Source organism: Stigmatopora argus, chromosome 13 (assembly GCF_051989625.1).
Source record: "Stigmatopora argus isolate UIUO_Sarg chromosome 13, RoL_Sarg_1.0, whole genome shotgun sequence".
In the NCBI taxonomy this organism is placed as follows: domain Eukaryota; kingdom Metazoa; phylum Chordata; class Actinopteri; order Syngnathiformes; family Syngnathidae; genus Stigmatopora; species Stigmatopora argus.
The window spans coordinates 10,602,992-10,630,051 of NC_135399.1; the positions used below are offsets into that span (position 1 = coordinate 10,602,992).

Genomic DNA, 27,060 nt, shown 5'->3' on the forward strand with positions numbered 1-27,060 from the left:
GTCACGTAATCGGACCTAGTCCAGTTTTCAGCACCATCGCGATTTTCGGCTCCTTGAATCAAAGCACTAAGCAAACATGTCTGCTGTGTGAGACTCGTTTTCTTTAGAAATTTATGCTGGCACGAGAGCAACATGTAATATTTGTAAACCTAGCGTTTCTTCACAACCTACCAGTAGGGATAACTTGGATGCAAAACCTTCAATTTCTCATTTTCTGGTCGGATTATTTTTGTATTATTTTTACTGGTCTAAAAGTATAGGTATTGGATCGATATCAGCAAAGCAGCTTGAAAATATTGTATCAAAAACAATCAGGACATCCCCTTTTTTTACTCTACAAGCACATTTCCATTGGATTGGGATTAAGGTTTACCAACTGTTTGCACACTTATGGTTGAGGTTTCGAATTGGGGTAAATTTATGTCGAACAGCCTTCTGTTGCACGGAGTCACGGATGAAACGTCACTTTTTTTTCTCTTTGCCTCCTGGAAAATGGGCCAATTTGGGGATTTAAGTTTAAGAGTCAAAGGAGCCCCAAACGGGCCCTTTTGTCTGCTTTCTGGGGTGATGGTCCAGACTTTATAGCTCGGAGGACACCCATGGAACACAGTTATATTGTTGTTGGTGAGAGGGTGTTGTAACTGCAATTCATGATGTTCTTCTGAGGTTCAACACATAAGATGTGGAGCGAGTCTGTTTCCACTTATACAACAAGACAAGCCCCGATGAGTGACATTGTTTAACAGCTGGATGTAGTAATGTAATTTCAAATTGGCTAGGCAGCACAAGAACAAATGGCGCAATCGTGAAAATTAACTAAATTGTGCATTTGTAAAGAAAGCCATAAGGGGCAAAAAGTATGTTGATTTCTCCAGGTAAATCCCTGCCTTATTAAAATCCTAATGGAGGATAACTAAAACTACTCAAGGAGCTAAACACCCCCCCAAAGCCAGAGTGATGCACGAGGGATTTCATTCCTCTGACATTGAGTCAGGTTTTTTAGGGATAACAAGTCACACATTAGTAGGCAGCCAAATCTCTGAAGGGATTTAATCTTTTCCATCTTTTTCCTGTTCCCCCTCACTCTGGATCCTCACAGCTGCAGCCACAGTCTTAGCTGTGTTTCTATCTTGGATCAGGCCTCACATTGTCAGCTTTTTTGTTGCTTTAGTTCTGTCCTTTGGAAATATTGCATGTTCTTGCCACGCGGGATCAACCGGTGGTGGGAAGTTATAAAGTACAAATACTCACTGTCCTTAAAAGTAAGTCGTTTTTACACATATGCATTAGTGTTCTTTTTTTACTTCATTTTTCAATCACTGCGGATGACTAGATGTAAGATAAGGCATTAAAAAGGGATGAAGTTGGGTCTGGATTGATTAGGATCTTCAGTTCTTTTGAAGTGGAAGGAAACAAGGACTGCAACAACATGGAGGAACTTGAAACTGGTCGAGTTAGCAATGATAGAAACATTCAGGAACACCCGATAATCCCTTTCCTTGGCCTTATTTTCGTGAAGAAATTGTTTGATCTTGTTGGATCTCTGAATGATTTATAGTGAATGCATATTTATGCAATATGTACCAAAAGCTATGTTTTGACTAGTGGTTCATAGAACAGATTCTTTTTTTTTTTTAAATCCCATCTAATCCCCTCAAAGTAAAAAGGTAGTGCATTCAATCGTGACAATCCAATTCAATTTCTGCACATTTTTTTTACTTGATGAACTTTACAAAGCTTCGCCAAAATATTGTAGACCAAGCCTCCTTGTGAGATCATTGATACGTGAGGGAATTATAAAGACCCAGCTGTCTCCTGGTAGCGCTAAGACTGACTCACACGGTTGGAAAAGGAGGCCGAGTGACCGTCGGTTCGCAGGACTTAGCTGAACGGACCTTGTGATTGTCCAGTCACGTGTCTATTTGGGAATGATGTGATGTGCTTCTAAAAAAAAAGGAAAACCCTGTCTTGTTTATATAGATAGGTACAATCGGTTTTGCAATGGTTACAAAACACACACAAAACAATGGCAAAGAATCAAACTAAACCCTCGAGAATAAATCTCAAGTCATCTCCGGCTGTTCGAAAGAGGACGTTCATGTGACTGGGGGGATTAAATGCAATTTGCATGACTTCACACACAGTGTTTATGTGTCGTAAGCTTTCTTTTGTGGTCCTTTGGGCCCCAAAAGCTTGGCCGGTGTCATCTTATAGAGACACAGTGTGCTTTTCATCTGTCTTTTAGTTTAACAAAATCTTTTGAAAAAGAGACTCATGGACTAGCACTTAAGATAGTGACTATTTAGTCACAGAAATTTAGTAAATATCATCTCTTTTTGCTTTTCCATTAGGGTTTCACAAATACAACACACGCAGCAACCCTGAAGTCAACAGTAAGTTTCTATCTGGAGATCAAAGTTTATAAATAGTGAGAATGTTGCTCTTTAATTGAGGCAAATTTACAAAATGACAGCGTTCGGAATATCCATTCGTGACATTTTTGTTTTGCTGAAGTTTGACCTCACAAAGCCACACCTCAATCAAATACTTTGAAAAATGCACTAGTGCTGTTAACATGATGTTTGCTCCACCAGCCCTTGGATTTGAAGACAGTTGTGTGGATGCCACTGATTCACAAACGTATAATCAGGTACATGAGACTCTGACTCCACAAGTATGATGTTATGGTGTTGTTCGTTTATACTTTTTTTTCATTTACTCAGGAAATGAAATGATTTAATCGTTTTTCCTTCCGTTTGCATCAGATGAAAAAAAACAAAAGGCGCCTATCAGTTGACCCAATTGATTTTGGCCTGGGATGTCAGGACGTTGCTCAATCGAGACAATACTTTCACCAAGTATGTGCTGCTCAAATTTAAGCATGAGTTCCACATGGAGTCCAAATGATGGCTATCTTGCTTCCAAACTGATGTGTTAACTTTTGCTGCTGTACATTTATAATTGAATACTTAAATGTCAAGAATTTCAGATGTCACATTGTTCTTGTAGATGCAGAATTCCGATCACATCATGTTAATGAATGATGACGGAAGGGAGGCTGAGATGGCTTCCATCTTCCATCCATTTTTAAAAGAGCAGCGCAAAAGCCTGAATGTTGGGTCTCACCGTAGTTTGACTCCTCAGGAAGGTAAAGAATGGAAATAATTGTGGCAGGAAAATGTCATTAGGTTGTGATTTGAATTCAAACGTTGTTTTTCTAGGTGACTTTGTGTACCCGGACAATCCAAGCTTTCCATCTCGCTGCATGTCCCAGCTCAGCTACTCTTCTTGTGGCAGCGGAAGTACATGGGGACCCCGAGGAGTTGACGGGGGCTACTTCGTGTGCCCTGATGATGATGACTCAGATGACCTCAGTCGGGACTACCCGGTTTATCAGCCCCATTTGGGACCCAGTGTTTCCCAGGAAAGCTTAAACTACCCCAACCACCCACCACAGGTCAACAGACCTTCACAATCCACCATTTATTTTCTGTGCTCTCTGGTGCCAGCTGGCTTAGGCTGATTTTTCTATTTCATTGAACCCATCCTTCACTTTCTTGTTTTCCAGATCTCTGATCTGAACAGACGAATGTCAGCTGTCGAGAACCTTTTAAGCCGCTTGCAGGTCACTCTGACTTCAGATCAGGTAAATACTATGTAATACTTCTCTTGGAAGAACACATTTAAATATCTACTGTGTATTTTTAGGTTTAAAGATGCTGACTATTCTACTTGCAGGACATTGAAGATACTCAAGTTCAAAAGAGTGCCTCTCCTCTTTTGGGATGGGAGGACGCGGATGTCGAATTCAATCAACTCAGGCAAAAGCTAATCGCCATGGCGGGTGACATAAGCGACCACAGCTCGAGTTCTGACGAGGAGGAGTACAACCGATCCCTCGCTTCGTATGACATGGCGGCAACATCAGTGAAAAGTCGAGAAATTGACAAAAAGTCTACCGGGGAATTTTCCAGACCCGCTTCCCGAGCAAGCGTGGTCGTCCCAAGATGGAGTGAGCTGACAAACTCTCACAAGGTAACAATTATGTGGATAACAGTTCAACAAGACAAAGTTGAATAAATGGAAGAAACTTCACATTTGGCAGATTCAAATCGTATGTCTCACAATCCATTGAGAAGCCAGTCAATACATTAACCACGATTTTTATTCAACCAAATTCAACCTGCCTACTACATGAAATATATATATATTTTTTTTTATTCCAGACAGACCATTCAACCGAAAGCCTGGAGCATAAGTGGCATAGGACAGACGAAGGCTCAAAGTCAAGCTTCAGAGGTTCAACAGCATTATTGTTTGAGCTAGAGGATAAAATAGCCCAAGCCACTGCTGATGTACAGAACACCCAGACTCAAGTGAGGAAGTCCTTTATCCTTACAATATGTTCATCCTCCTTACAGTCTAGCTTTCTCTTCTCAGGTGTCATACATCGAGAATAAGATTGCTGCTCTTAACCCTGGCGGCATGCCGCCGCTGGAGAAGAGGCAAAAGGTAATGACGCAGTGGTATTTATTTCCACCTCATATTGAGCCAAGTTTACGGTAGGGAGAGGCAAACAATCTGCTGTGTGGGAGAATAATTCTTGGTCTGTTATACACCATAGGATTTTACAAGGCAAAACCATAAGCCTTCTTACTGGGGGTCAACAAGTAATGTATATTTATATATGGTTTATGAAATGACCAGACAACGTTTTTCAAAAAACTTTCTAGTAAAACCTAAAAGCTTCATTATAAGGATTATAAGGCTTTTACTTTTAATGCAGCTCCAAACATATTTGGTTATTTTTTTTTGTCCAATATGGCTCTTTTGGGGGTGCCGACCCCTGCTTTAGGCTGATGTGACGTTTAGAAAACGAGCTGGGCAGTCGTAGTTCATTTTGAACTTGTTCATTAACTCCCCAAATATTTGCTATTTTTTGCTTCCATCTACTGGAGGAGTTGTCACTCCACTCTTGTCCGGTTTTTAAGCATACATAGTCAAACTTTAAAATGTGCACCTTTGTAAGTAGAGTTGTCTTTTTGTTCACTTTAAAAATGCTTACTGGTTAGAGCAAGCATTTGTCCATAAGGAGTCACATTATTTTTCTAAAGTGGAAAATAAAATAAAAATTAAATAGCAAATATGCTTTTGGTTGTCCAAGTTCTCTAATTTAGATTGTTTTCCTTATTCCTCATTTTTTCATATCTTTGATCTTTTCTAGTCTGGAGTTCAGCTAAGAAAGAGAAGACTTTCACTACACAACACATCCACAAGTAAGAACCCAAAAATTGCAGTAGCTCTGAGCGTGATCTAAAGAGTCTTTGTGTGTCACAGAAAAAATCCCCCAAACATCTTGACATCATTGAATTTAGAGAACTTTGTGATCTTTTTTCTTTGTTACATGAATAATGGGTCTGTCCTCTGTGCTTCTTGTTGGATGGAAATTTTCTCTCTGGAATATCATTCCCATCAGGGTTGGCGGAAAAGGCCTTCAACCCTGAACAAAGTTTCTTTTATAGCGTTAATGCGTGCTGTTGAATTATAAATCTTTGGGTTAGGGTTAACCCCTAACCAGTGACCACCAAAAAGCTCAATTTACCGTACCCACACTCCAAGATGTACCATGTAGTTGCTGTATATTTCTAGGCCAGATGGACACTTTTGCAAGGAACTCCCTCTACAGGGGCTCTCTGACCAGTGCAGTGGTCATACACAAGACAAGGGCACGGTCTTCGGTATGTCCCCTCCATGTGATGCCAACGACTGAGAAAGATTCATTTCCTAACCTCAAACATTTGGGTCTTTTAGTCAGTAAAATCATGTTTTTATAGAAATGAAACCTTCTCTTGGTCGGGCATCATACCGGTGAGCGGCTGCTTTGCGATCAGGTTTTGTGTTGCTGATTTCAGATTGATTCCAATTACTATTCATTTTCTCATGATGAAAATTGCAGTATAATCCTCGCAAATCACTTAAATGTGCAAATCTAACCACTCACATGCTTATTTACTGCTGATCTCAGAATTGCTCCTGCTGCTGATTTGCTCAATTTAATGTCTGTTTCTGTCTCTGTTCTTGCAGAAAGCAGCACTGAAACAGCATTCATGAGAAGATTAAGCCTTATGTGAGATTCCCTTGGAAAAAAAACAGGAAATCAATAATTAATCTATCTGTTAAGTTTCTTTCTATAATACACTAAAAGAGTTCATCTATAACGTGCATGTTGAATTATAATAAAAAAATGTGTGTCTAAAGTAAGCAAATTATTTTTTAACTAATATAATCAGTTTCAGGGTTTAAAATAAGTGCTCAATTCAGATGACTAACCTTGGGGGAGCCATCATTACTTCTTCCCTTTATCTAAAGAATTTGGTGAGAGTTTATATCGTTTAGAACCAGTGGCAAAAATGTTTGGACAAATGTGGAATGTGGTACTCCAGTCCATCTTTAAACAATCAGACGTGCTTGTAAACAGCCCACATTGCTCATAGTCTGCGTAATGTTCCTCCTTGATACACATTGGTAGTGAATTGTATTTTATGCCTGCAGTTGCACAAAATAGTCACAGGAGGGCGACATTGTCTTGAAATCACATTCACCGGCTACAAACAGTAAATATGCTACAAGTTCCTTATGTCAGATCTGGGGGAAAATGTATCCGTGTATTTATTAACAATGCATCATTTGGATTAACACCGACAAAAGCCTATAATTTTTCGGGGTGTAAGGTAGTTTTCCTTTAAGAGGATCTTGTTTTATTTTAGAAGTGTGTGGTGGTGGGCTTTAAAAATAGGAACGGGTGCTGCCTTTACTTGCCGTGTGAAATCTCAGAACTTAGAAGTGTAACAATTGTGACCCCATAGCAATTTTAAAAATACAGAAGCACTCGTGTCGGCATCAACATGAGGATTTCACCTCTTTGGAAAGCAAACCCAAACACGAGTGTAGCACGTGAAAATGTCGCTTAGCAACGCTACTCGTCGGTGTGGAATTCGAGCCTACTCAACTTAGTTAGTCATGTGGCGGTGGAGGTAACCGTCGATGACTTGTCTGTTTTCCCACGACCCATGAAGGGGGCGTGATTAAGTGACAGCCTATGGTGACGACTTGGAGGTGAAGTTAGTTTCCCCAGGCGGAGAAGTTTTTATTACAACTTCACAACTCACTTGATGGAATTATTTTATCATGTTTTCATTGTAAGATAATAAGGGCAGGTTCAAGTTGTGATCGGTCTCGGTTGTAGATCCCTGGAAAGCATAATGCCTTCCCACGTGGGAAAGATGCGGACATTTTAAACGCTGATTCCGAGACACAGGAAGACGGAACAACGGATGTGATCGCGACAAACACCGCCGATACTTTTTTTGGGGCTTTTCATCTCTTGGTCTGAAGTCGACGCTTTGGGCGATTAGCTGATCGTGAGCCGGGGGGTTTCCTTTGTTAGTGGGCGCGAGCGTAGCCCCCGATCTACCGCGTCTGGTGGGCTCGGAGAAGTCCACCCGTGGGTTCAAACATGGGCACCCAGGGCGCAGGACGCAAAAGAAACAGCAAGAAAGAGAAATCCACGGCCGAGGATGATGCCCTCAATCTCATTGCCAGAGAGGTGAGTATATTATAATAATATTTAGCGAAAAATAAATATTTGAATGGATCGGAGACGTCCAGCTTTAACTGAGACTCGCTAACAAACATTTCGAATGACAGCCACTGTTTGTATTAAACTCAACTAAATCGGATATGAAAACATACCTTTTCAGTATAAAATTAACAATTTGTTTTTGTTGCTCCATTTATAGACTAAATGATCAAATGAATAAACAAATATTGAATAAACAAGGACCTCCAATGTGACCCAGAATGTGGAAATGGGAAATGGCATGAATGGGGAAAATATTTTGCCAATCCCAAAAACTAGTATAAAGTATGAGAGTGATAAAATATTCTATGCAGTATATTTTCACATAAAAAAAATATGAACAATTCTGCTCTACAATCTATTCAAGATCATAACAAAAGTTCTGTATCAGTAGGTCAATTTGAGTGGTGTAAATGTGAGGTACCAATTATGAAAATGATCTGCCTGTTAATATGCTAAATACTTGTATGAACTTGCAGGAAAAAACTAAATAGATAACCACAGACATGCAAGACTGTTTGACACAATGTGCAAGCAGCTGTTTTCTTTAAAACAAGTGCTGAATGCAGGTTGAGGCAGGCTATTTCAGTTTTGATCTTAAATCAGATGATTTTTGATGTGATGCAATTTGGTGCACTGTTCAGGTGAGTTGTCATGGTGCATACGCCCTTTGATGATTATTGCTTTGTGACATCACCAAGGTGTTGTCTTCTGGAGAAATACTTGCAAAACGTGCAATGTCGCCATTTTTTGAGATTCTTAATCTGCAATACTAAATACTTTAGTGCACAATGGAAATGAAAAGCTCAAAATAATATAGGTTAAAATGTAATTGCTTCAATTCTAACATACCCAGTTATTCACATGCAAAATAGAAATAAGAAACAGTAGTCTTTTTATGAGTATTTATTTTTTTAATTTATTTTTTAGAATTTTTTTAGCTCTCCTAAGAATGGCAGAAACACTTTGTTCATCTTTTCAAGCGACAGAAAAGTCAAGTCCCTCACTTGTGACGAACTGGGTGGTGCACAGAGCACACTGATGAGTTGGCCTGTGCCACTAAAAGAGTTTAAAAATAGCGTCCTGAAAAGATCAGCTGTCGCAACACCCTGGTTTTGGAGCAGATCTGTATGGAAGGGGGTTAGAGGGGGGGAAACTGTACCAGCTGCTCGAAAATGTTTGTTTTGCAGAATTGTGCACTTTGACCCTTACATCCATGTAGTTTCCTTTAAACCTTTGACTTTTAAAGGCGTTGTAGACATACTGTAAGAAAAAGCCCCATGATGATATGCGGTCTGGAAGATGATGATGATGGTGAGGAGGTTTTAGTGGAAAACGTAAGTCATATGGGTGTAAAATGTATAAATGTACAGAGTAAAGGCAATTTTTTTTTACCCTTGGAAAGTCCATTAAATTTGGAGAAGGAGAAAAATATATTGCCACTTTTTTTTAAATATATGTATACATAGCAAGTCCTTCAGTTTGAGAAAACACCCGGAGGATTAAAATGCCAAGTTGTACTTATTGTCTCACTGGGGAATCTCAAGAGGTATTTTGAGACTGTGGGTGGGTTTGATCGTGACGATGGCAAAAACATTCATGTATGTAGAGAACATGCAAAAGAAAGATGGCTTCTGCTCCTAAAAAACAAGCTCATTATTATTAAGAGAGATCATCAAAGGTCATTATTAGAATGTTTTGAAACTGTAACATTTTCTTTCAGCAGGATACAATGGCAAATGTGTTCCTGCTGGTCTATTTACTGAATTGTGTCCTTCTAAGCTGGCAAGCATTTCTCCTTAAAAGGATGTAGTCCATTTTGTGTCCACTTCCCCCTAATGACATCATCTCTTCAGATTGTTATTTCAAACTGCTTCCTGTTTATTTGCCCAAGCCAGGTCTCACCCACCGTTTGAAGTAATGGATGGTTGTCAGGGCAGTTCAGGTGTTCGGACTTACTTGTCCAATCCTACACATGTATAGGAAGCTTTTATTTGTTAACAGATGGATGAGATCTGTGGTTGGACTTCTTTAATTCCACACATCCTGATCGGCAAGATTGATATGTATAATTGTAATAGAAATGTTCAGTCTTGCCATTTGTACTGAACTTCTTCACTGTGACCTCTTCGCTGTAGTGCTGTTTATTTTAGTCCTGCTGACGTGATATAGCCCGCACATTTACTGATTGCAGGGGTGAAAGTTCCACAGCTGTTCCCATGTTTGTGATGTGATCTTGTTAAGCTACTAGAATGCCACCATTTCCCTAATAAAACTTTTACGACAGAAAAAACATGTTATTGAACAGTAGGTCACAGAACTAAAATTGGATTTAAATTGGAGATCGGATGTTGAACTGAGGAAATACCATATAGTCAATCACAGTTTGTTTTTTTATTTATATATATTCGGTGCATTTTAAGTGTTGGAAGACATGCCAAGGTCCAAAATTGTAACTTTATCTTTAATTTCCCCGTGGGGGACTTATTCTAACTTCTCTGAATTAGATCTGTTATAGTCCATTTAGGTCAATATAAATAGCCTTAATGGGAGAAAAAAAGAATTGCAGTGCCATGTCTTTCAACCTGAATTTGGGCCAGAAAAAAGCGCTTGTTACATTGATTCAACACATGTAGGGTGGGTACATCCGGGGTTAGTCAGAAACAAAATGAGTTGACATTAAGAAGAAAGCCACTTTCAACACCATTTTCCGCCAGTCATGAAACATTGCCTTGCATTGTGTTGCACGTAGCACGGCACATCCCACCATTTTTTATTATATTAGTATTGGTACAGTACTTTGCAAATATGCAGACTCTGCTACCGTGGAAGGTTACAGTATATCACGTGCTTATGTGTCGGTTATTGGAATCTAACACTGATAAATGTAATCTCTCTACCCGACGGCAGCTTCAACATGATGCTGGTTGTGTCATTTCACACTTGATGGGTGGTCAGTTACCCAAGAGACTCAAATATCTGGATGCAAGTAACACAAAGTAAATTTTCTTCATGGTCTTCTACTTGAGATGTAAAGACAACAAAAAAACTTGCAATTTTTTCTGTTGCTGCTGGTCAGAACCCCCCCCCCTTTTCCCGTTGCTTGATCATGCTGATTGACATTAAGGAAATACATTAGTGCAAACAAAGTAGGAGTGGTTGTGCCTCTGCCTAGAGGCAAACAAGATGTATTCAACTACATGTTCGAGGAAGGAAGCGCTTACACATTCTGTGGTGTGCGCGCACATAAGTCACGCTTAGAGATGTCCTTTTAAGGAAAAGGCCCTTTTGTTCGATTCCTTACCAAGGGGACCAACAGAAATGTTCTATAAACAGTACTATAAATACAATATATTATAAGGATTAAAGAAATAACATTGGAAACCCACTAGTTGATATCATAGCGTGGTTCTGCTGTAAAAAAAAAAGTACAATCACGATTAAGCACTTTTTGCTTGCTTGTGATTTTCATTTGTCTAAATTAAATGTCATTAAATCGTCTTCTATTGCCTTTGTTTTTTTTGCAGGCCGAGGCCCGACTGGCAGCGAAAAGGGCAGCGAGGGCAGAAGCCAGAGAGATTCGCATGCGGGAACTTGAGAGGCAACAAAAAGAGGTAAAAGAAGAAAAATAACATTTATTATTGTAATTGGGCTTCATCTTTTCATTAAAAAAAGGAAGAGCTGAGTCAAAAGAATCATTTGCTCAAAAGTTAGCTGCCTTTTAAATGCTATTATTCAAATGATTGTCCCAAAAAGTGTAGCTGCATTATCAATTATTCGTAGAGTGATGATTTCCAAAGGTATCTGAAATCGGATTAGACTGGGCAACGTAATAAAACAAATATTGCCATTCAAATAAAAGGTAATTCAAGATCATAAAATAAATGAACCTGCCCAAAGAATGTACAAGGTATGTTTGCCGTCGCCTTAGCAACGATGATTCATTCCAACAAACAGTGTCCTGACCTTGATTTTGTTAGTTTGTCAGAAATTGGCCCCACCACCTGGCCATTCAGCACATTGCATCTGTTATTTGGTGTCATGCACTCTAAAACTTGAGTTATTTTGGGGTAGTTTACGTAAAATGCATTTGTAGAAGTGAATGTTTCTGAGGTAAGAATTTATTCATAAATCATTTAGAAAATGTCAGTGTGTCATCCTTCATTTTGACACTCTATAAGAGTCGCACAAATTGGATTCACTTAATTATGTATTCAAAGAAAGGCTTTGGTGACAGGTCTCAGTCATAACTGTGTTTTATTTTTTTAATTCATAAAAATATGGAGTATAAAAATAAAATGTGGACCCAAACTCTTAATTCCTGTCATCTAGCAATCACCTACTTGTGCTTTTATCAATGATTTAGATTTCAATAGATGCGTGCCTATTATATTCTTGCTGGTAGTTTGTGTTGTTTATTTTCCGTTTTAACATGTCTGATCTGTACCACAGGGAACTTTTTCTAGCTCCCTATTATTAGCGTCACATAATCTCATATATGCAGATGGACCTCTGCCCTGCTTGCGACGACTTAACTATAGATTTATGTTTTTTTTACCACAGCTAATGTGTTAAAATCTCGTGAATAGGACCTCTGCCGTTTTGTTGTAACATATGTCTTGTGTAGTCTGTTGCAGAGCGACCCCCCCTCACCCCCATAATAGTACTCTTGTAGACAGTCAAAGCCCAGGTGCTGAAGTCATATGCACGGGATTACTGACCATTGTTGAGCGTGTATATGTGTGTCCATTAAATCCTTTAACGCAGTTCTAAAGTAGATTAGCAGGTTGTGCTCCTTGGCCTAAGCGGCAGTGCTTCCCTCGGGTTATGTTGTTGACTTCAGGAATGGGGTTACTACACACTAACGGGCAATTGTTTGAAGACCTGGACACAATCTCTGATGGATGAGTGATTCCCAGTTTTTAGATTGGTTTCTTGTATCTCCTGTGGATTTAAAGTGCTGCGTTCTTTACTGTTGCGCTCGATCGGATTGGTTCTTACCCACGGACTGGTGAAAAATGCGGTCTATGCTGTTGTCCTGATGTCGACAAAAACAGGCGGGCGTCTCCTCGCTGGGAGGAGACTGAGGGCTGCCTTCATGGGGCGCCCTCGGAGCCCCCCTCTCAAAAAGGGAAGCACGGTGAGTTCTGTAGCGGCGGTGCAAACGTGATAAGATGATTGTGCAACCCATGTTGGGTTTTTGCATAGTTTTGTCTGAGTTTTTTGTCGGGCCAAACATGTCAAACTAACTAAAACAACAAAATAGAAGGAGGACCGACCGTAGTGGTTTAAGGATTCGGGACAAAACTGTCCTAAATAGTCTCATGTCCACCTGAAACCACGTTGAAACTGTTTGAATTGGTGAAACACTGGAAGTGGGTGTCTGGATGGGTCAATTTTGTAATATGGTGCGACAGTGTAAAACAATCAGACACTGACCTTCGCCACCAAAACGGCTGATTCAGGACTAACGCATCCTTGAACTGGCAGATTTCCTGCAGTAACTCATCAGGCCGGACTTGACCTTCCAAAACCGAGCCAGAACCTTAAATTCACGAGGGCATTTCTGCTATCGAGGAGACTGTTAATGAGGTCGTGCAAGGGGTAAGCAACAAATCTGATCTTGAAAGACAGAATTATTAGGCAGTCAATCTATTTATTGGGCAAGTATCCAGTGCAACACAGACAGCATTGGTAAACCGGGAATTAAATGTGTAAATGACGGATAAAAGGGAAGCAGTTGGCACACTGCAGGCATTTTAAAGCCACAGATTAAACTATTTTCAATGTTGATTTTGAAAACAAATGCAATGCATTATCATCAATTGAGTGGAAATCTCAATCTGCAGTTTGGAGTGGAAAAAGTGGCTTAGTTTAGCTTAGTCTAGGCGATCAACTTTGGCCCGTCTACACTAAGCTTGCTCTCCCTTCAGGGTTCCTGGCCACAAGCCATCTGGAACAAATGGCCTTCAAATTATTTGAAGTTTAAAGTGCTGCCATTTCCTTTTCTGCTAATGTCATTCCATCTCTGATACGTCTGTGCCATCACTTTTTATGTAAATAATTGGTGTTTTCATATATATATAATTGTAAAACCATAGCTGCAGTAGCCGATGCCATAACATCACAAACCTACACTGTTTGCTCTTTTTTCTTTCTTTTATGCTTCTGGTTACTTGAATCTAAGTTGCAGATTTGTTCTGTTGCTGGTTCCTGCTGATTCATTTGACCATTTTCTGACCGGGTTTCTTTTGCAAATTTCCCATTTCTATACTTTGACATGTTCCATTTTTTTTGTCTTTTCTTTCCCTGGTTGCTGTTTGTCTGCAGATTTTTCAAGTGCAGAAGGTATGGTTGTTACTTATAAGATGGTTCGAGGAAGTGGTTTTGATAAACAGTTTTATAACGTGGTTTTCTTTTTAGAAATATTATGGCTTGAATACCAAATCAGATGACAAATCAGACAGAAAATGGGGCGATATTGAGCAATGGATGGTACCCTTTTTGTTCTGTAACAGCATTACTTTTACACTAACATTCATATTTGATTTGGGGTGTGGCATTTGCATTGCTTTTTGTTGTTGTTGTTGTTGTCGTCCATGTTCCCCTTTACGAGATAACTGATCGGAATGAATCAAAGCTAGATGCTCTGTAAAAATCCGCTTAGGAGAACAGGGTTAACTATTTGGCTTCCATTCATCATGACCATCTGCCCTTTTGGTGTAAACTGCATGGGATTTGCTGTGTCTAATATCTCATGTAATGACTTCATTTAAATTTCACCAGGAACATTTAATGACGGTATGTTGAGTGTTTGATGTGAACAACTGCTAGCCATGACTAAAGAAACCTAAACATTTTGGAATGAGGTTGAGAAACTGTGCTTAAAGACCCTGTAAAGTAACACTCACTGTGGTTGCTTGATGGAATGATTTAAACACAAGCATAGTAGGATGGACTTTTGTTTTGGAAATTGTACTAACAAACGTGTTTGAACCTTGTCACAAAGAGACCGTCCAGCATCATGAAGTGCTTTAATGTAAAGTCTTTTAAATCTACTTTCATCTTCTGTGCGTGATCTGCGTCTTTGTTGTGTGTTCTCCTTCGCTCTTCATCTTTTGTTCTTTTCATCACCCTTCCTTCCTCCACGCAGGAAGACAGTGAGCCATACTCACGGTCCTGCCGGCCCTCACAGGCACAAACGGTTTGTATCGCTCCTTTTTGTTTTTCCGTCTTACTCGTGATCGTTTCTCATGTTTTGCTGAAATTAGGGAACTTTTGGATTTCCTTATCCAATCATTATATTTTTGAAACTAAAATAATTGACGGGCTAGTAAATGAGGTTTACGTTTTGAAGTAAATAACTGAAATAAACAGAGTTTTACACGATATAGGTGTTGCTTACCAAGTAAGGAAAATTAGGAAACTGACCTTCTTAAGATGGTCGTCATCGTGAAATAGTTTTCAAATTTGACCGTCCTTTAAAACTTGTCTTTTTTACACACAGCTTTCGGATGAAGATGACCGGATGTCTGTGGGAAGCCGAGGCAGCATCAGGGTCAGTATGATAGTATTGTCAACAAATCTAGAATCCTGGTGCAATAAGTTGCCCGAAATGAAGATTTCTCTCATTTAGGGAAAATAGCGTTTTGAAATAATTCAGTATTACAAATGGCTCGAGTGAGCCATTCTCGATTTTGACGTGTTGTTGTTTGGTAGCTTGGCTTAGAGTGAGAGTCTGTCTGCCCTTTTAAATTGGTTGATGGGCTTGAAAAGGGTGAAAAGTGCACTGTAATTCCTGATCCTCACAAAAGCATGACAGACATGTAAAGAAATTGAAACCTTGTTTTTGTTTTTAAGGAGAGTCTGGCAAAGTAGTTCATTGGTTGTTGTTTTTTTTAAATATTTTGCACAGTCGGATCGTGATGGAGGTTATGGTGCAGGGGTAAGGCTGATACTGTTAAATGCTTTCAATTTCACAATGATTGTGTGTGCGCGCGGTGTGTGTTTGTTTTTAATTTGAACTTTCTGCCTGTGCATGATAATACGAAATTGACTTTGAACTTACTTTATAAACCCTAAACCGGATGATGTTGACATTGTGGTATATACTGAAAATGTCATGGTTTCCTTTGGTGCAATATTCACACCGTGTGACTTTGTTGTTTTGATTGTAGATATCGAATATCTGTTGCTTCTGTAGCTGCTGCTTGTCAGCCAGTTTCTTGATAGTTTAACCCAGTATAGTATAGTGATCAGATTAAACACTTGGAATTCATTTGCTTAATGTGAGCTATGGGATTGTGTTTTGATTAACCTGCAATTGCATGGTATTCATTCTTTTTCACTTGGTATCGTCAGAATGATTGATATGGTACTTTGTGTCACGCTTAAGGGCTCGTCCTTGCTTTCTCATAAGTCCAAGAAAAAGAAGAAACATAAGCACAAAGACAAAGACGTACGTAAAGGCTCTATCGACTGTGGCTCGAATAATCAATGAAGAAAGTGAAAATCACTTGCACACTTTTGCTTTGCAGAGGAACGGCCATGATGATGAGTACAGTGTTCTATCCAGCCGGGTTAGTGATTATTTGTCGAAATCCTGCTTAACTCTAATGTACCGATACGTGAATAGTGTGCATTTGGACAAAACCCTAACATGAATAACTTGTTCCCTAAATTCAACATGTTGCAAAACCAATTGTGTGACCATTGTTTTCGGTGAAAAGGGAAATACAAGAAATGTAGTAGTGCTTTTTAATTGAGCATGTGTGCACGAATTGTTTCCTTTATGAGCGAGTGTTGACCTTCCACTTTTTGTTTGTTTGCTGGCTTACACATAGGATTGCCCCTGATTTGTCTTGTCCCTCCCTGACAGTTGACATGCTTAATAATAGGCCAATTCAACACGCTGTCTGTCTGTCTCAATTTTGATAGCAATTAACAATGTTGCAATGTTTCCTTTTAAAATTTTCCTGACTGAACTTTTAATCATGTTTTGATGCATATCGGCTGCGCTTTTTTTTAGCCATCTTACTCCTCTTCTGACCTATATAATGTCAATGGTCTGTCCGGTGGCAGGAACCGGGTTCAACTGGTTCCTACCAAGTTCGTATGAAACAAATGCTGCATGAAAAAAGTCCAGCTCAGACCCCAAATTGCACCTCTGTAAAGAAACTCTTTTGCCAACATCACACATGATCGGTCACTCATGTCACTGCCGTCATTTCATTGACTCTTTATGGACTGGGCAGGCATAAGCACTCACTTGGATCTTTCTTAAGCACCTTATTCAGGGAGTTTTGGCCTCAGAGTAAAGGATCTGAAATGTAGCACTGCCAGTCTAGAATGTATTAACTATTTTTTTATTTTATTTTTATTTTCCACCAAATAGAAATGTCTAATTTTAATTGTTTTCAAGCCTGAGAATAGAGAGTGTGTGTCGTCTGTGTCATGTCTCATGAAATACAGACCTCCCTCTACGAGGAAAGTCTCTGCTCCGGCTCGCGTCGACTTTCCGACTCCAACTCTGGCTTCTATGTAAGTGTTTTGTGTTAAGAGCATGGTGTTCTTTGGATTTTGGAGTGAGCCTTTCATTTAAAGTAACTTTTGATTTGGCGTGTGGAACATTTACAGCTGTTTTGACATGATGTCTGAAACAGTGCTTGGGACACTGTGTTTTTTTTTTTCCACAAAAATGTTCTTGTCAAAAATGCATGGAGACTTTGACAGGAATTTTTACTATCCTATTAGGCTCAATGTTTTTTTAGTCAAGCACTGTAGAAACTTTTCAGTAGACTAAAAGTGAGTTAGTTTGCAATTAACTGAGGGTTTGCGGTTGTTCTACTTGTGGCATTTAGTGGCATGTGTTTGTTTGGAATTGGCATGTTGCTACTCTGAACTGGGTAAAATGCATAATTTACTGTTTTCTTGACAGCCATTAGAGTACAGTAGCTACCGCAACGCCAACTCCAGAACCTCCAGCCGGGCCAATTCAGCCCGCACCAGTCCAGTGGTGAGCTTTGTAGAGACCGTATCCGGCTTCTTGTAACTATGACAACTATTGGACACTTGCTTTAGAAGTCTTGAAAACCAGAGTGCTTTTTTATTTATTTATTTGGGTTTAACTTATTTTGACCTGATCTCAATGCCTGTCTGTTTTTTTTACTCAACCCTGTGGTTGCCAATGTAGGAAATCTGTGGCTCTGTTGCCAGTTTGTTACGAAGCAGTTCGGGTAGCAGAGGAATCCCCAGGGATCTGGATGATGTTACTATTCCAAATTTTTCCGATGTGAGTTTGCTTTCTGCCTGCAGGAGGCCGAGGCCTTTGAAATTGCTGTTTTGCTCTTTTGCATTCTTCTTTTACGCACTTAACCAAATAAGGAATGGTTTTATCTCCAATGTTTGTTCTTTAATTTGTGTGTCAAGAGTGTATATAGATTTTAATGGCCTATTTACAAGCTGTGTTGAGGTTACAGCTGCATGTTGTTGGTTTTTTGTGATGTTGTAGCAATCCTAATTATATGATCAGACATAACATAGCAAACTGGAATACGCCCCAGCACCCCCTGATACCCTTGTGAGGATAAGCGCTTCAGAAAAGGAAGGAATGAAAAAAAAATGACCATGGTGCAATGTTTCCTGTTATTCTTAAACTGACCCAAATCCAGGGTTTTGTGACTACTTTTCTCTCTGGATGTGTGCCTTTTGCTCTAATTTTATTTTGATCTGTCTCCACAGGTAGAAGACAGGGATTATCTTGAGAGAGTAAGTAGAAAAACAAATACTGAGCAGGTTACACAAGCTTTTTTTTCAAATTTGCATTTCTCAAACTGTGGCTTGGCAATCTGACTGTTTTAGGGTTCTCGATCGGCTTCTGCATTAACAGCATCCACTCTCACCTCCCTTGGTGGGAGTTCCTCACGGAGAGGGAGCGTAGAGACCGCTATCACTCTAGATGCCGAAACTGCCTCGAGAGAAATCAAGGTATGGCTAAAATCTTCATTCTTTCCCTACACTTGTCAGTTGCTATTTTCCTTCCTGCTTGGCATCTGCTGATCACACTTACTCAATGCTTCTCTTGCTCAATGCTGCTGCTCTTTTCACCAGGAAATTCATGAACTGAAGGATCAGATACAAGATGTGGAGTCCAAGTACACTCAGAACCTAAAAGAAGTCAAGGTATAAGAACCTGACCAGCTGATGACACATTAGTGGTTCATCGTTTGTGCATAACATGCCAACAACTAGTAAAGTGAAATGAGTTCAAGACTTAAAAAGTAGCCATTCAGTCACAATTGGGTTTATGTCATTAATCCAGAGCCCCATAAGCAGTCTTAAAACCATGGCCTTTCCACATTGACTTTTCAACTTTCCAATTCTGCAATTACTGCATGCTTGCTTATTGCATTGATTCTTTTCTTTCAATTTCTATAATTCATCCAATTTATTCTTCATTCCCGATGAAGGAAAGTGTCACGAGATTAAGATGAATGAGCCCAACTGTAAACTGTTGACTCTGAGTCTTGGTTACATTTTTTATAGGACGCATTAACAGAGGTGGAGGAAAAGTATCGGAAGGCCATGGTCTCCAACGCCCAGCTGGACAATGAAAAGAACAACCTGATGTACCAGGTGGACACTCTCAAAGACTCGCTGACAGAACTTGAAGAACTGCTGTCCGAGTCAAGGCGGGAGTACGAGGAGAAGGTCAAGGTACGGCAAGCAATAGCAGTCAATTGTAATTCCGTTCAATTGTTTGTTTCTTTGTTTAATTTTTGGATATTTACTCTCTGGTCTGCAGGAATTTGAACGAGAGAAACATGCCCACAGTGTTCTTCAGTTCCAGTTCAATGAAATGAAAGAGACACTGAAACAAAGCGAGGAGCTGCTAAATGTGAGTATTTTAGCGGAAAGTGTAAACAAACAACTGTCACTGTAACCAGTTGGAAACGGCCCCATTTCACGGAAGCTAGGATTTCATTTCACACAACATTTCCTTCCATACGCAAAACTTAACCTTTGCTTTCTTTTCCCAATATACTTGCCTTTGCTTTCGTTTCGCTTTCCTTTTATTCCTACTCTTCTCTTTTGCTGCTACAGGAAATTCGTCAGTTGCGCATGAAACAGGAGGGTTTTACTAGGGAGTTAGCTGATCTCCAAGAGACAGTGGAGTGGAAGGATAAGAAAATCGGGGTATGGTCTGGTTCTGCAGCTTTTTGTCTTTCCCTTCTCTTTTTTGGCCAGTTTGAAACTGACCTTACTGTACTTGCTTCTAACTTCTTCATCACATTTCACCCTGCTCTGCACACTGCACTGAAAATCGGATCAGGCCTTAGAGCGACAGAAAGAATACACGGATGCAATTCGAAATGAGCGAGATGAGCTCAGAGAAGAAGTGGTGAAGCTGAAAGATATTCTGAAGGTACTTGTTTTGCTCAAGATGTTCTTCAAGTTCTGAACTTGAGCAACTATTTCAGTCCTATGATAAACTTTGCCATCATGCCCCTTCCACGTATACAAATGGGATTGATTTTATTGTTAAACAATTTAGTAATACGATATTTTTTAGTGTATTTGTTCATAGAAAGCATGTGCTCATGTATATGCATGGTAGGTAAATATGCAGAAGTAGGAACCACTTGATTAATTGATGAAATTTATGATGAAAACTGTTTTGTCCAGAAACACGGAATAGTACTGGGACCTGATCTGAGCATCAACGGCGATGCTGATGTAACTGAAGTAGAAAGAATCGGCGGGGACGCCGATCCCCAGCCACCTCAGGGTTCGCCGACCTCAACGTCAGAAGGCAACAACATGCTCGGTAAAGCACAAGTATCTCTTTTCTCTTGCATGGCTTTGCTTTAATCCAAATGAAGGTGTTCCAAAATGTAAAGTGTGGGTAAACAGTTTCCAGCTTAGTCTGCACAAATTCAGCTCCAGTGTTCACTATACATAACTTTTAAGTCATCATTTGTTGTTTTAATCACTGTACCTTTTGGATTTACATCTTCATTTTTCCTGCTTTACCTGCCGGTTCTTATGATGGCTGTGACTACTATTGATTTTTTTAGTTCTTAGTGCCATGATCTACTGGATGTAGTCAGACAAGTCAAAGCTTTAATTACAGCATTCTCCCACACTTCTCCTATACTTTCTGTTCTTCCACTTGGTCTTTCTCCTTCTATGCAGTTCTTTGAATCAACCAGGACCTTAGGCTTCTCTTCCACTTCTCTTTTCACTTTCTTACTGCAGGCTACTCTTGATAGCAGTGTCTCACTTTGGCCTTCTGTCACAGTATGCTCTTCATGATTTCTCAGGAAGCTCAGAGGAGACTCCTTTGAGAAGTAGTGGAAAGGAAGAAATGGATCAAGAACGGGATCCAGACCTTTTTGAGGAAAGGCAGACGAGTCAACAGAGCACCAATAGGTTATCATATACTGACGATGTCTCGGGGCCCATTCAAGAAAATGACAGTAGTCTTAGCCAAGGCTTGCAGACTGAATTGACAGTTACAAAAGCCATAGATGAAACTGTTCTTTGTGCCCTATCTCAAGGAACTACTGCAACAAATCCAGTCGAAACGGTTACACAAGTCAACTCTGATTTAGAGGAGAGAGACACTAATGATGGTGATTTTAAAGAATATTGTACTGATATCAAAAAGGAAACACCCCTGTGTGCACCAGCTGTCAAAGCAGCAGAATCCGATCTAAAAAATGATATGAAAGACCATGAAACAAGTTGCCAATTATACTTCAATAAATCTGGATCATATCCTGAAGAAGAAATGCAAGATTCTGAATTAGTTCTCCCACAAGATGTTGGTAATGATTCGCAACCATGTTTCCATAGTGATGTGAATGAATTAGAATCTTGTCCAGAAGATCTAAAAATCTCTGAACCGCAGCCCAATGGAGTTCTCAAAGATCCAAATCCTGGTCTCCAAGAAATGATAGATTTCGAATTGCATAACCAAGATGAAAACATAATAGATACCGAATTACATCAGCATGTAGCTGCCAAAGATCTCCAAGTCCATGTCAATGATTTTGAACCATGTTCCAAAGATGCAAAAGATCCAGAATCAAGTCCACAAGTTGATGTGACAGATTCTGAGGCACCCCAAGACAGCATACAGGACGTAAAACATTCTCAATCGTGTCCCCAAGTGGTAGAAAAAAATATACACGATTTGGAATTATGTCAGCGTGTACAAGTTGTCAAAGATTCTGAACCATGCCCGCAAGGAGAGGATCCCGAGTCCAATGCTGAACTGCGGCATAAAATTGCTGAGGGAAGCTGTAATGAGGCAGAAAAAATATTAACCAAGCCTTTGTCTAAGAGTGCTAATGCAGCAGGGAAAAAGAAAAAAAAGAAGAAAAGAGGCAAAAGGAAAGACGGCTCCATTCAACAAACTCCTCAAAATGACAAAAAAGCGGAAAATGTGGGAGATGAGAAAACAATTAAGAAAGCAAGCAAAGAAGCAGCTTCAGGAATTAAAAAAAAGTCTGCCGCAAAACGTGGGACTGACGGTCCCACCATTGAACTCCTCGTGGACTCAGATGTGGGTCAAGTTGGCGCAGTGGAAGACACTGAAAGTTCAAATGTTGCCAAAGACACCAAGATGGATCATACGTTCAGTATGCATGAGCAAAACTTAGACTTGGAAGCTGGAAATGTTCAGATACTGGAACAGGTGACCTCTGTTGATACATACGCTCTCAATTTACCGCTCATTCAGACAAAAACAGATCACGATGCAGATGAGAAAAAAGTAGCTTTGGAATCTGTTGAAGTTCATGAAGGATTTATTCCGTGTTCTGAGCCAGTGATCAGTCACAGTGGAACTGATATCATATTGGACTCTGAAAGTCATGAAAAAGACTCCATTTTAGACGACGTTACTACCAAAGAAGTCCAAGGCCTGGATCATATACTTTCATTAGGTCTTGTCCATGAAGACCCAACAATTTCTGAAAACACAATGTTTACGAAAGAAGCCACAGCCGAATTAGATGTTGAAAAATGTCATTTGGAACATTCTGAAAAGCAGAATGAAATATCTGTGGCTCCTACCAAAGTCGTTGATGACAGCCCGGAGGCTTTACCGTCTGAACTATCTACTGATGTGAATTCTGACACTCTCGTTGGGTTGTCTGAGAAGGATCTTGAAGAGAAACCCTTGATAAATCAAGAGTATAAAGAGCTTGAAGAAAAGTGTGCAAGCAATGAAGAATTGCTCATTTTGGTCAAGCCAGAGAACTCTTGTGACTTCAACACAGAGCAGATTCTCGAAGAGAGCCGGGACGAACCAGTTGATGAAAGATCTTTACTGTGTGAGAAGCAGGTTGTAGGAGATGACTTGGACTCAGATGTGCAGGGGCGAGACTCTGACGAGGCGAAATGTATGGTGAGTAATGGAGAAATGATCACAGCAGAGGCACCTAAGGAGCTTGAAAAAAGTCACGGTCACCAGGAAGTTCCTGGTATAGACACAAACATCGGTGAGGATGTCAAGGAGAAAGAGCAGTCTTTGGATTTGGATGACCGCGAAATGGACACCACTGTGGAAAAACAAATCAATGAAAATCTAGAGAAGCAGGAAGTCCAAGTGGGTGCTGATGATGAACGCAATATTGATATCACGAGTGCTCCTGAAAACCTAAATGATGAAGAAGTGCGTATTCATGTAGCCACGCCAGATACCGAACATGAACAGGTCACTTTGGTTGACACGGAATCCACACCTGAACATTTGGGAACTGTAAACGATGGGCTTGTAAACCATCCGAGTGACCAGGAAGTCACTTCTGAAGACATTTATCAACAGGGCAGCGAGGAGGATCTTGATGAAGAAGATGAGAAAGGCCAGTCTTTTGATTTTGATGACATGGATATAGATGCAGCTGTTGAGATCCAGACTGTTGAAAATCCGGCCGCGGGTAGTGTTGAAGTGGGCGGTGAAGAAGTCGATTCAAATCAACCTGTAGCCACGCCCGATAAGTGCGAACAGAACATTTTGGGTGAATCCTCACCTGCATATCTGGAAACTGTGAATGACACCGAGGAGCAAAACTACATAAGCAAAGACCAAGAAGCTTACAATACTGGCCTTTCAGAAACCGCTGAGGACCAACCCCCTTCTGGTACCACGTCGTTAGAAGTCTCCGATGCCGTAGAAGAACCAAAAGATTTACGGTCAACCCAGAGCAATGGCGATACTCCCCCTTCTGGTAGAGACAGGAAGAAAAATGGCAAAAAAGGCAAAAGCAAAGGCAAAGATGACTGCAAGATGGCATAGCGCTTAGATGACCAAAGAAAAGAAAAGAAAAAAAATTCCCCCCTGTTCATGCATGACATTAGACATTGCTCGTCCTTGATTTATTGAATGTGTCCTTACCAAGGGACATTAGGAACTTTTACAATTCATGTACCAACAATACAAAGAGCAATATGAATGTAGATTGCAAGCTCGTCACACAATGCCGCTGCTTGTTTTATGCTCCTGCCCCAGAAATGTATGATGCGTGTTGTAGATTGTTGACATTTGGGGAAAATAACGAATCTTCTAGCTTTTCTATGCTGGTCAAAATGAAACATGCTTGTCGATTCAGTCAGTTGTTACATTGCGATATTGTCTGTGTAGCTATATGATTTGTGGTTAATAGGCGTTATGGTAAGGGTAGAGTTCATGTTCAAGGGGTCGGTTCATGCACAAAACAATGCGGATGTTGCTTTTTTTGGTTTTGCACTTGATAAATGTGGCGTGTCCACAATAAAAAAATACGATGAATCAACCTTTGCCCATGTATAATTTCACATCAGTTTGTAAAGAGAGAAATATTGTAATTCTTATTTCAATTTGTTAATTTGTATTAAAATTGAATGGCTGAATACAAACATTTACATACAGTGGGTTATTACATTTAAATGGAGGTTTGGGAATGTCTTATTTGATTTTTTTTTCTTAGTTGGGTTGTGTTTTGGGGCTGGGGGCATTGGATGTTTTGTGTGTTGTAGTTGTGTGCTGTGTGCCCTCTCCCAAGTTAGTGTGCATGCTAACTGACCTCCCTCACGCTGTGCTCCGTCACCCCGCTATGGATGCCTGCACTTTTTGCATGCATCTGCCTCCCAACTCTGACCCAGCTCCCTCACACCACGCGCGCCTTTGGCTCCACCCACTCCTGGTATGTTGACTCATTCCACCTTGTGCAGTTGTGATTTGTATCCATTTCAATTTATAGATAAGCCTGACTTTGCGCCTTGTTGCTGCACTTGTTTACTCTCAAAACTTTCTTTTTGTCTCCATTAAACCCAGAAATTCGCCTCAGGAAACTGGTGGATGAGCGAGAAAAAATGATAGAGCAGGTAAGTTGCTGTCATTCCACATCTGTAAATGGCGATTCATAATTTACTACGGACATTTGCGACGTTTTTTGTTTGTTTGTGCATTTACAATATTGGCATAATGTTCAGAATTAGCTCATGTTGAGTTACCATAAAAGTGCATCATTTTGCCTGTTATATTTACAAGTATAGTTTGTTCTGAGGGTCCATGTTCTTTATTATTTTTTTCCATTAACAGATAAAGAAGCTAAAAGCTCAAGTAGACCACAAGAGCCATAAAAATGGAACTGATGGCACTCTGAGTGCAGAAGGTGAACTTTTGGAAAATGGGAGTGATCCACACATTATGGAATTGCAAAGTAAGTAAGAATATAGATTATATGACATGGATAGCCTTTCTACAGTTTGGTCATTTCTTGGTTGATTTAATTAGGAGATTCCAGCAGGCAAGTAAATGACATGAAGTTCAAACTGGTAAAGACGGAGCAAGAAGTGACTGCATTGGAACAAAATGTAAGTTCAAAATATGCCCGAATAATGAAATATTAGCTTTTCAGTTTGTCTGCTTTTTTTTATTTTAAATGAGCATTTTTTCATGGTTGTTTAGGTGAGCAGACTTGAAGGTCAAGTGAGCCGCTACAAGATGGCTTCTGAAAATGCTGAAAAAGTGGAAGACGAGCTCAAGGCGGAAAAGAGAAAGCTGCAACGAGAGGTACGGAGGATTTTACACTAAAACTCGGAGAGGAGTATTTAGTTTTGCCCTCCCGATTAAACAGATAAGACACGTGGGAAAAGAAATATCAGACAGAAATTCTTTTTCTGCTTATTTATTTTACATAAAAACTAAGCCGAGACTAAAACATTATTGGGGATAATATTACCAAGGGGGTATTTGAGATCCTTAATTCAGTTAAGGTCATTCAACCTAGTATTTTATTTTCTTAAAATATATAGGGTGACACAAAAAAACAGGAAGGTTTTTACAATCCAAATCTATGTGATGGAAGGAACATTTTGTTCTTAGTTAAGAAAACATTTAACAAAGTGCCATTAAAAAACTAATGGAATTGTCATTTGTTTAAAATGATGTCCTTCAGACAGTCTTGCTCTATAAACGCATTTTTAAAATCCACTATTGGGATTCACAATTCTGGGGTCGTGAGTTCGATGCCAGGTGTGTCCTTAGTTTGCATGTTTTCCCCGGGCTTGAGTGGGTTTTCTCCAGGTACTCCAGTTTCCTCCCACATCCCAAAAACATGCATGGTAGGCTGGTTGAACACCCTAAATTGCCCCTAGGCTTGTAGTACCCACTCCCGAAGGACTTCCGTCATAATGACGGGAACTTTTTAACCTTTGTGGACGTGTATTGCAGTCAGTGAAAGCCAATGGGGTAAATTAATATCAAAGTGTGATCTCATTACTACGGCAAAATCAGCAAACCATCTCGTCCGCCCCCTTTATTCTATCTTAGTTGCGGTCGGCACTGGACAAAGTGGACGAGCTGGAGTCTAACAACAACCACCTTAATAAGCGACTGGAGAAGATGAAGTCCAGCCGTGGCATGGCCCAGACGCCATAGCGCGTGCCGAACTTACCCTTTCAGATCCGGTGAGAAAGAAAGCTCGACCAGAGTCGAACAACAGTGTGAAAGACGATGCTGAAGAGTTTCCAGCCTCAGATGCTCGTCTTGCCTTGCCTTTCTTTAGTTCACCTTGGTGTCGCAGTTGACTTCTTTTCAGAGAGTGAATGAGTGAGCATGTGCTTTCTCTGTGTTTTTGTAAAGGAAAGTGCACCATTTTTTTTTTTTGCTAATTGCTTATCAACGCCAAATTTTAGAGTAGTACTGGAGAAATGTGACAACCGGGACTCAAAGCGGTGAAGATGTCAAAGACACTGGGGGAGATGCTGCTTCACTGTTTACAAAAAGCTTTCATTTTGATTGTGTCATACAGACAAAAGATATCTCTGTGCAATAAAGTGTCCAAACTTTAGCTGCAATTTTGCCAATTTTTTTTCAGTCTGTGACAAGGGCTGGGGGGGTTATTGTGCTCAGACCTGATTATATTAGA

The 27,060-nt window shown here is 40.0% G+C and overlaps 2 protein-coding genes across 27 annotated transcripts in view; both read left to right on the top strand.

Moving 5' to 3' along the window:
- Nucleotides 1-6,238, top strand: part of mlphb (melanophilin b) — a 60,582-nt gene extending 54,344 nt beyond the window's left edge. For 5 of the 9 annotated variants that reach the window (XM_077616618.1, XM_077616620.1, XM_077616621.1 and 2 more), the window contains 11 exons: nt 2,352-2,393; nt 2,595-2,650; nt 2,766-2,858; nt 3,010-3,148; nt 3,222-3,457; nt 3,569-3,646; nt 3,739-4,035; nt 4,227-4,376; nt 4,441-4,512; nt 5,225-5,276; nt 5,650-6,062. In XM_077616618.1, coding sequence (XP_077472744.1) covers nt 2,352-2,393; nt 2,595-2,650; nt 2,766-2,858; nt 3,010-3,148; nt 3,222-3,457; nt 3,569-3,646; nt 3,739-4,035; nt 4,227-4,376; nt 4,441-4,512; nt 5,225-5,276; nt 5,650-5,834 — 1,400 coding nt within the window. In that variant the 3' untranslated portion in view covers nt 5,835-6,062. Of the gene's footprint in view, nt 1-2,351; nt 2,394-2,594; nt 2,651-2,765; nt 2,859-3,009; nt 3,149-3,221; nt 3,458-3,568; nt 3,647-3,738; nt 4,036-4,226; nt 4,377-4,440; nt 4,513-5,224; nt 5,277-5,649; nt 6,064-6,084 lie in introns of those variants that run through there. The other 4 variants (XM_077616625.1, XM_077616619.1, XM_077616626.1 and 1 more) reach the window with 4 other exon arrangements.
- A 775-nt stretch (nt 6,239-7,013) lies between these two features.
- Nucleotides 7,014-26,982, top strand: lrrfip1a (leucine rich repeat (in FLII) interacting protein 1a). Of its 18 annotated transcripts, XM_077617940.1 has the most exons (25): nt 7,026-7,606; nt 11,167-11,253; nt 13,970-13,987; nt 14,063-14,134; nt 14,793-14,843; nt 15,147-15,197; nt 15,555-15,584; nt 16,035-16,097; nt 16,177-16,218; nt 17,111-17,179; nt 17,577-17,654; nt 17,832-17,930; nt 18,380-18,406; nt 18,500-18,625; nt 18,749-18,820; nt 19,184-19,354; nt 19,443-19,535; nt 19,742-19,834; nt 19,971-20,063; nt 20,324-20,465; nt 24,963-25,012; nt 25,230-25,350; nt 25,425-25,504; nt 25,599-25,703; nt 26,463-26,982. In XM_077617940.1, the coding sequence occupies exons 1-25, from the start codon at nt 7,517-7,519 to the stop codon at nt 26,568-26,570; spliced, it is 2,031 nt and encodes a 676-aa protein (XP_077474066.1). In that variant the 5' UTR covers nt 7,026-7,516; the 3' UTR covers nt 26,571-26,982. The 18 variants fall into 18 exon arrangements, with proteins under 18 accessions (XP_077474051.1, XP_077474055.1, XP_077474049.1 ...); XM_077617923.1 differs by lacking the exons at nt 24,963-25,012; nt 25,230-25,350; nt 25,425-25,504; nt 25,599-25,703; nt 26,463-26,982 and adding an exon at nt 20,962-24,441 and having other exon boundaries at nt 7,016-7,606; XM_077617924.1 differs by lacking the exons at nt 24,963-25,012; nt 25,230-25,350; nt 25,425-25,504; nt 25,599-25,703; nt 26,463-26,982 and adding an exon at nt 20,962-24,441 and having other exon boundaries at nt 7,016-7,606; nt 16,035-16,091.
- Nucleotides 26,983-27,060: the final 78 nt, after the last annotated feature.

Excerpts from the sequence above, each read along its gene's own strand:
- lrrfip1a (XM_077617923.1), top strand. The coding sequence starts at position 7,517 with ATGGGCACCCAGGGCGCAGGACGCAAAAGAAACAGCAAGAAAGAGAAA. Across the intron at positions 14,844-15,146 it reads GGCCCTCACAGGCACAAACG|CTTTCGGATGAAGATGACCG; the intron begins GTTTGTATCGCT and ends TTTTACACACAG. Across the intron at positions 17,931-18,379 it reads CTATTCCAAATTTTTCCGAT|GTAGAAGACAGGGATTATCT; the intron begins GTGAGTTTGCTT and ends CTGTCTCCACAG.